Source organism: Arctopsyche grandis, chromosome 1, assembly GCF_051622035.1.
Source record: "Arctopsyche grandis isolate Sample6627 chromosome 1, ASM5162203v2, whole genome shotgun sequence".
Lineage (NCBI taxonomy): Eukaryota > Metazoa > Arthropoda > Insecta > Trichoptera > Hydropsychidae > Arctopsyche > Arctopsyche grandis.
In genome coordinates, this window is record NC_135355.1 from 23,833,206 (window position 1) to 23,842,605 (window position 9,400).

A 9,400-nucleotide genomic window follows, 5' to 3' on the forward strand; every position below is an offset into this window, starting at 1 on the left:
AATGTTGCCGCACCCCGTACGTGTCTCGCTGTGTGGTCCGCCTGTCCTCGTAACATACCTCTGATCTCCTCGGTGGTTCTGGATGTACGTCGGCTTTCGGCTGCGTTGGTGTCGCAGACTTCTCCCAGGACTGCAAAAACGTGGCGAAGGTGTTTTGCAGGGACTGGACCTGCTCTTGGCAGCTCGCCATTCCCTGGCTTAGCTCCTTGTAGCTCGGCTCCGGTGTCCTTGGCACCCGGCTCCTCGACACCCGGCTCCTCTGCTCCTCCCGTCTCCGTCCTCCGTTGCTCAGCTCCCCAGGGCTTTGTTCTCGATTCGGCTCCATTTCTTCCGGCAGCGATGAAGACCCCGAATCCGCACCTTTGTGGCTCCTTGTCTCAACCATGTAGATCCCACTTCTGACACCATTGAAGAGTATTCAAAGGTAAGTGGAGTCAGGTCGAGGTACAAGAAAACACGCAGGCAGGTTCCAGTTCTTTATTGCTGCTCGTCCGGTGGAGGTCAGGATCCGAATGCCACCGATCGAGAGCGTACCGTTCTTATATCATAGAGCGCTCAGCGCATACACGTTTATGACACGTCAACAAGTACAGTCATTGGTCAAGGAGTCGGGTGTAGCCATTGGCCACAACGCCCGACTCCACCATTGGTCGGCGTCACCATGACGTCACCGGTCCACGGGGCGTCTCCCTATGCAACGCTACAATATAATGAAAATTCACAATCACAATTATCAATTAACAACAATGTTAAAGGTCACACGTCTTCACCGGTCACGCGAAAACTGGTCTCACAGAAAAATTGGTCGCATGATAACTGGTCACACAAAAAAGTTGGTTGCACAATTAGTTGCAAATTCTTTTTATTTCCGAAATTTTTATTATTATCGACTAGAAATATGAGCTTCGCACGTCGATACGGACATACTAGTTCTTTCTGTCATTGTAGATTCGATGTGTTAATCATTTTTTTCAATTGTGAATTGTAGGTAGTTGCATTATAAAAAATACGTGTGCTATTTTGTATTTACAATTATTTATTAAATAATATAAATCTATTTACAAACTTATACAAACAAAAAATTATATATTATACATGTATATAAACAAACATCTATTTATAAACTTATACAAATAAAAAATTTTATATTATACAATTATATAAACAAACATCTATTTACAAACTTATACAAACAATCAAGAAAAAAAAGGAAAACATTTTAAATTGATACTTTTCGAGCTTTTATGTAATGCCGCAAATTTATCTATTATGTTATTACAATCTAATAAATGCACCACATCAATTTCAATAAACATAATCGATAAATTATTTTGATTTAACGAATTCCTTAAACTATTTTTAAATCGTTTTAAAACTGAAAACCAACGTTCGCCATTTAGTGTCCTGGCCACACTATTTTTTGTTTTCGTTTAAAAGGGTTAATTGGAAGTGTGCTGAATTTTAAATCGGTAAAATTTCGAGCTAAAAACTCGTATTAGTTGAGCATACTTTTGACTTTTGATTTGAACTGGACGACTACTTAGAGAGATTTGAAAGCTAAAAAGTACTACAGATGACAGATAAAATACCCAACTATAGATTCCAATATTCATTTTGAACAGAAACTTGACAGATTTTAAGACATCGACCGAACAACACCAAGATATAGAAAAATCGCGCGATTTAAAAAACACATATGCATATCTCCGAATCTCGAGCTAATCAACATTTTTAATTACCGGATTCGTATTCACTGGGCATATATCTATAAGAAAAGTCATATCTCGTCTCTGAACCATTTCTCGTGTCGAACATTGTAATTAATACTACCGGTACCACACTACCGAATTTTTCTAAATGAGTTTTAATAAAATTATCAAACCCGGCAAGATATTCGATGCAACTTGAAAAATTTCCTTTTCGATTTGAAAATACGTCCTCTCTATGACCCCGAAATCCTAATCCCAAGCTCGCAAAGCAATTTTACAGTGGCAAAGATTCGTTTTAAAACAGATCGCCAATATCTCCGTTCTGAATCTACTTGTTTTTCTAAGTTTGTATCTACATATATGCCAATTAATTGATAACCGTTTTTGGAAAGTTAACGTCGATTTGAAATGAGCTGGCGAAGATTCGTATTCTTTTAAACTACGTCTTATGTTTTTCCAATCGTTAAATCCTGTTAACAATTTAGTTTTAGCTTGTGAAAATATGTAGTTTACATAATGGATTTTTAATAAATGGATTTTTCTAAAAATATCAACCTGTGTCGGAGAAAATGGCACAGTTTATTTATTAAAAAAAATGAATATTTTTTCAGATATATGCTCTGTCTACAATGCTAAATCCATAGGATAATCATTAGGAGCCATTACAGTATCATTTTCACATTTACTTTCTTCCTCATTTTCATTTTCAGAAAACTGTTTTTCAGTACTTTCTTCAGACGTTGTAGGATGCTGCTCATTAATTTTTCCAAAGGGGTCTTCACCAGTTCTTCTACAGGGCTGCTTTTCGATGCTTTCCAGTGGTTGGTCTTCGTTCCTTTCAGAGAGCTGCTCATCGGTTCTTCTACAGGGCTGTTTATCGGCCCTTTCAAGAGGTTCGTCTTCGTTCCTTTTGGGGAGTTGCTCTTCAGTTCTTTCAGAAGACCGTTCTTCAACTTGTTCCGATATTCTGCCATTTTTAATGTAATTAATTAGCAAATTCTTTTGTAGCAGTGAAATTTATCTAGAACTGCCAAACAATCGACGACGGCGAGAGCAATTATCGTACTTTGTACTTTACATAAAAAAGTAGTCCTTATGAACAATTTGGAGGCCCCTTAAATTTAGAAGCCACAGATATGCGCCAATTTTTCTGTTCGATAATCCGCCACTGTACATAAATGCATACGTATAGTAAAATGAGTTGGATTCTTTAATCGAATTCATATTCCTGGATTTTAAAACATGATATAAAATAATAAATGTCAATCAATAATATCTTCTGATACATAATTGCTGTCCAACTTTTTGAAACTATTGAAGTAATTGACCAATTAAACTAACTTTGATACACCTAGTATATAATTAAAATTTGTAATGTAAAACTTTTACTATAAAAGGAAAATTATTAATTATCGACTATCGACATCGTTTTATCGACTTCTATAATTACACATATAAAAAGTTTTCTATAATTACACATATATGTATATAGCTTTTGGTAGGAATATATTTTAAATATGCCGTTTGTTTGAAAGAATCACTTATTCACCTTCGTCGTATTCGATCTTCTTGTTGTTATGTTGGGCCTTAAAAAGTTCCTGCTTTGTATTAAAAAAAAGAAGATTCAAGAGTCTGATAAAATAATAACAAACAACTTATTGATTCTAAAAATTATAGGAATATGGCCAAAGAAAAAAAACGATTTATGTGAAAAAATAAAATTCCCTCTAATGATATTGGTGTCGATTTCATTTGTTGTTCCTGAAACTATATTCGGGTTAATGAAATCCAACGGATTCACCACTAAAACTCAAACTATTGGATCAATCATATCAGTAATAAGTTTTACTATGAAATATATTATTTTGTTTGGAAACAGGAATGAATTTAAGCAACTAGTGGAAAAACTTCAAGATGAATGTGAGTAATGATATATCATATTGTTATCAATGTCTATTATAAATTTTAAGCTCTTATAATTATATGTTTTACATTTTTTTTTAATTTTGTTGCTTTACCGTAGATGAAAAAACGAAGAAAACAAAGTATTGGAAAATGATGGAATCGAACAATCGAAAATCTGAAGTAATCGTCAAGTACTATTCTTTGTTATTATGTTGTTTAACAGTAACCAGTATTTTAATCGATATTATTGCAAAATTCACTGGATTAGTTCTTACTTCCTTGGCATTACAATATATTATCAAGTAAGTTTCTTTATTATATTGTACACGTGTAAATACATACACCAGGGATGTCGAACCTTTTTGGGTCCACCTGCCGAAAAACCGTTTATGTATAATTTTGGAAAAATTATACATAAACGGTTTTTAAATTATTACACCTCTTCTGTTCATGGTGCTGATGTTTCGATATTAAATTGTATGTACTTTTTAGCCTACTTAAGTTTACACATTAACCACTTCAATATTCTAATGTTTTTTATAATTCAATGACCTTGTATTTTTTATGTTGCTTGTGAATAAAACTAGCCACAGTTCAAATGACTACAATATTATAACGATCTTGTTGTACACGATGTTTTTCATCAAATCGATGTGGCTTACTATTGGGGTTGCGGCCATAGACTGTACAATTGTGTCATTGGCAACACACATATGTTCACACTTTAAGATTTTAAATAAGATGATAAGAAGTGTTGGATTAAAAAGTCAAAAACACTTTGGAGATGGTAATTTAAAATTGATTATAATATTTTAGACTTTATACTACCGAAAATACGTACTAGTTCAAAGTGTACATATGTACATATGTATATACGTATATCAGAGTGAAATACGCACATACAATATTCATATTACATTAATACATACTTGAGAATTGAGGTTTCGATGTAATTTGTTTTATTTTCATTGGCCGTGAAACGTTTTATAATTCCATAAGCATCAAAAAAGCATACTTTCTGCTTGTTGCATTTGTATACTACATACAAATGTATTTACATACATATTTATATGTATAATAATCATACATATGTATTTGTACATATTATATTTCAATATTAAACGTATAAAAAAATAAGATGATAAATTTACATTTTCAAATTATACTTTATTTTCATTTCTAGAATATTGAATATTATTTGTTTATAATAGTGAAAAATTGCACGAGCTGCATTAAATCATCACATTACGCTTGTGAACACGATGCGTTGAAGCAGTTAAAATTGTGCGTCAAAAGACACAACATTGTAATAAAATACGTGGACGATTTTGAAAGGTTGTTCAGCTACCAAATGATGATTGATTTTAACTCGAATGCAGTCAAAACTTGTTTATTTATATTTCAAGCTAGTGTCGTTAGTATATTTATATTGATAAATAAGTACATACGTACTATGTATATGCATACATATAATATAATGTATGTATAACATAACGTCAAATGATTAATGTATAGCCAAAACGTTTTTTTTTCTCTTACAGAATACATCAGAGACGAAAAATGTATTGTTGTACATAGGATTTGCCTCCGCTTCGTTGCTGCAATTATTCATGTTTGCGAAATACGGCCAACAGATAATGACTGAGGTTACTATTGAATACATAATACATTGCATTTTAAATGTTATGAATTATATTATGTTATATTTATTATTTCATATTAAATGACGAACTCATTTAACAATATTACAGTCGTCAGAAATCGCAGACGCTGCATTCGAATGCACTTGGAACAACTACGGCAAAACATTTCGCAAAATGTTGGTTTTGATTTTACAACGGGCTCAAAAACCAGTCGGATTGACAGTTGGTAAATTCTATTATATATCGATGGAGAGATTTGCAAAGGTCGTGAAAATTTATTATTTTCATAATTTATAGTATTTTTCTAAAAAAAAGATATAAAAAAATCATTGTTTTCCTTATTTAGATATGCAGCGCTGCTGCGTCATATTTTACGGTACTTCGAGCGTTGCGTGAAAAATTAAATCCAAATGCCTAAATATTGAATGTTAGGAGACACAAAATATAATAGTTATATGTTGTAAAATAAATATATGTAATTTAACACAAACACAAAATATAATTATTATAATGTACCTAAAATAAATATGTGTAATTTAGCACAAACACAAAATATAATAATTATGATGTAAAATAAATATGTGTAATTTAACACAAACACAAAATATAATAATTATGTTGTATGTAATTTCCAAAAATATATGTAATATATAAAAATATATGTTTATATGTAATTTCCAAAAATATGGTGTTTTGATTTGTACATAAATATGTAGTGAAATACAATGTTTTATCTGGCTAATTAAAAAAAATGTAAATTTCCATTCTTCCCTTGACAGTGAAAAACTATAAAATGCAAATCAGATGTGTAGAAATCGCGTGAGTGATTTTATCTGTGAGTGTAATGGCTATAGTACGGATAGCCAAGGTGCCGCTTATTGTTCAATTGTTGTAAATGCTTTGTAAAAAAGGTTCGGCAAACCTTTAACAATGCATTTACAACATTTGAACAATAAACGGCACCTCGGTTATCCGGGCTCTAGTAATGGCCGTGAGGCAGTTGTCGCGTGAGTGATTTGTCGCTGAATTTTGTAGGTGTAACGCCGTTGAGTGTAAAATCCGTGAGTGATTTGTCATAGAACCGTAGAAATTAGTTTACGTAACCTAACGATCGTGTATTTGTAAATGATCTCATATGTATATGTATGTAGATCAGTGCTACTCAAACGTTAGTCCGCGGCCTAGTACTAGTCCGTGCACCGGCGGTAGCCGGTCCGTGGACAAAGACGTCATTAAAAAATTAAAACAATAGCTTATGACAACGTTGCATCATCTCATCCATTATATAAATTATATAAAGACAAGCCCTGCAAACTTGAGATAATTTGGGGTACTATGCCAAGATATGGGCGCTGATTATGAACAACTATTATCGCATGCTGCCATATGTTGGTTGTCAAGGGGTTAAGTGCTGAAGAGAGTATTTCAGCTCAGGGATGACATCGCTAAATTTCTACAACAAAACCAACAACTTATGTCAGAACTATATCAAAATATAAACTGGGTAGGCAAGCTAGCTTTTTTGACAGATATATTTTGGATTTTGAATGAAATTTTTCCATGCAAGGAAGAATGTCATCTTGTTTTACAACAGCAGACAATACCAATAGGTTAAAACTCTTATATGACTTATATATGGTCCCTGCTTATTGTGCAGGGACTATAGATAAGTCAGGGCAAAATATACATCAATAAAAATAAACAAGACGACACACGGCCAAAAGGTTCCCGCCAGTGGTGTAGTGCTAAATTTTGAGTTGCTGGTACGCTTGATTTTGAACAATTTTTTTTTACAAAATTTTTTCTACAATTTTTACAATACATGCATTTTTACATAACTAATTTCGACTCTACTTAAATGACTTTAAGGTCGAAAACGCTACATGCTCCTCTTTTTCAGTACTTTTCAGATGATTAAAAAGTACTGTTCGGTAAGGACCACGAGAAGATGGAAGCCCAACACCTTACCAGGAAAGCAAGCAAATGGAAAAGGGAAGTAAATTTAGAAGCTAGAATGGTATTAAAAAATTCGGGTGTGACCAACCCATGATCTATGTGTTTGAGGAATATAAGAAGGTTACAAATCAAAATTCGATATTGAACCGTACAGACAGATTATGAAATACTAATAACTATGATGATACAAATTGTGTGCAAATGTATGGAAACTTGCACAAGACAAAAGTTGAACTTCCGGTTGTCAGATTGTTTTCAATTTTTTTTTAATTTTTTATTTTTAAAATCAATATCAGTATTATATTATTACATAAAATTGAATAAAAATAATTTAAAAGGTCAAAATAAAATAATGAAATATTGTTTTAAAAAAAATACTACTTCCGGTTTACGAATTCTGACCAAAAAAAAGTTCAGGGGGGTGGACAGAGTAGTGGGCACAACATTTTTGACCTTTCTAAGAGGAAAAAATCCCACCTCCGGTTCCTTAAATTTGGTGATTTTTTTTATTTTTACTTAAAATCATTAACTTTATTATAAACAATAAATATCAAGAAGCTTAAAATAATTTAAAAGGTCAAAATAAAATAATGAAATATTGTTTTACAAAAAAATATTACTTCCTGTATACAAATTCTGACCAAAACGTTAGCAGCTCTAAGTTAGTACATAAATAATACAAATATAAATTTTCGGCTTAATACGTTCAAGGGTGTGGAAAGAATCGTGGTCACAACATTTTTGACTTTGAAGAGAATAAATCCCACTTCTAGTTTATTATATTTAGTATTTTTTTTTTATTTTCACCATATTGATACAAAGATTGATTAAAAAAACAGAATCAAATTCGGTGACAGGCTTGTTACAATCTCATATAAATACCGACTGACGGCAATAAAACTTAAACTTTTTACTCAAAGCCGACATGAATACATGAATTATTAAACCCTCGAATTGAATAGAATTTGGAATCCTCCATTTTTAAGTAACATTAGTGCACCCAGCTTTTGAAAAAAACATAATAATAGTTTAAATGGTTTTCAGTTACAGATAGATGCCTTTTGCAGAATTGAAATGTAAAGCATTTTACTTGCAGTCAATAATTCAATATCGCAATATTGACATATTATTTTCGGCGATAATTATCGAATTTCAATTTTTTTCAAAATTTATGAAAGGGTACAGAAATTTTGAATTTTTCACGAGAGGGAGTGCTACGTTTTTGGATTTCACGAAAGGGAGCGGTGCTCCATGCGCTCTCGTCCATTTCGAGCCCAGGTAAGGCTGTTAGCTAAGTTATTCAATGCGATACTTGAGGGCGTTTTCAGGAGCTTGGAATGGCTACATCCACACTACCGATATCTACACCCGATATTTGCGAATTCTTCCATAACCAGTTCCTAAATAGCAACCACAGGTTGCAATATTTCGAAAATTCTAAGAATATCGGGTGTAGATATCGATAGTGTGGACGTAGCCAATGGGACGCAGCAGGAGTAAACATCAACGGTCGCCTTTTGATTCGACTTATTTAGTCATTCTTTTTTTAGCTTTCAGTAGTGAATTTGAATTTTTAATATTTACCATTGTAATTCTACATACGAATAATCACAGGAATGGTTTTACGAACACTGCGGTATAGAGTCTACACCGCAGAATCAGGGAATACACTGTAGGTAGGGAAGGTACATATGTTGACCCGGCTTATAGAAACACGTGTGTGCCTATAGAAACACAAGAACAAGAGAATCTTTATCGCTCAGTTTATATAGGTGTGTTTGTATGTACGGCGAAGGAGGTAAATCCTCAACTTCGGAGGAGTGAGCAGGCTGAGCTCTTGAAGCTTACTGGCATTTGGGGATGGTGCGCTGGTTTATTATATACTAGTTGATTGTGCAACGCGTAACTTGGCTGGTGAGATCATATTCTGGAAGATTCCTACGGAGTTGAGGTTATCCATTTTGTAGCTGTACCTCAAGATTTGGTTCCGGGGGGTTCCGTGTACTTGTGATTGCGTATCCGGAGCGAGTTGATAGTGTCTTTGCCCTAGTTCGAACGAGGGTATTTCGGCCAAGGTTGACTTTACGTGTTCGTACAGGACGCGATGATGTAATTGCATAGCTCGAGTTCGATGGGGAAATCATCGACCTTTGGTATAGTACAAGTTGTGCTATATTCCTATATCAC

General features: G+C 33.4%; 1 protein-coding gene across 1 annotated transcript; it reads left to right on the forward strand.

Moving 5' to 3' along the window:
- Positions 1 to 3,490: 3,490 nt before the first annotated feature.
- LOC143917302 (odorant receptor 67c-like) lies at positions 3,491 to 5,707 on the forward strand. Its single transcript, XM_077438789.1, has 7 exons — positions 3,491 to 3,629; positions 3,733 to 3,805; positions 4,202 to 4,401; positions 4,826 to 5,028; positions 5,156 to 5,260; positions 5,366 to 5,521; positions 5,604 to 5,707. The coding sequence occupies exons 1-7, from the start codon at positions 3,491 to 3,493 to the stop codon at positions 5,673 to 5,675; spliced, it is 948 nt and encodes a 315-aa protein (XP_077294915.1). The 3' UTR covers positions 5,676 to 5,707.
- Positions 5,708 to 9,400: the final 3,693 nt, after the last annotated feature.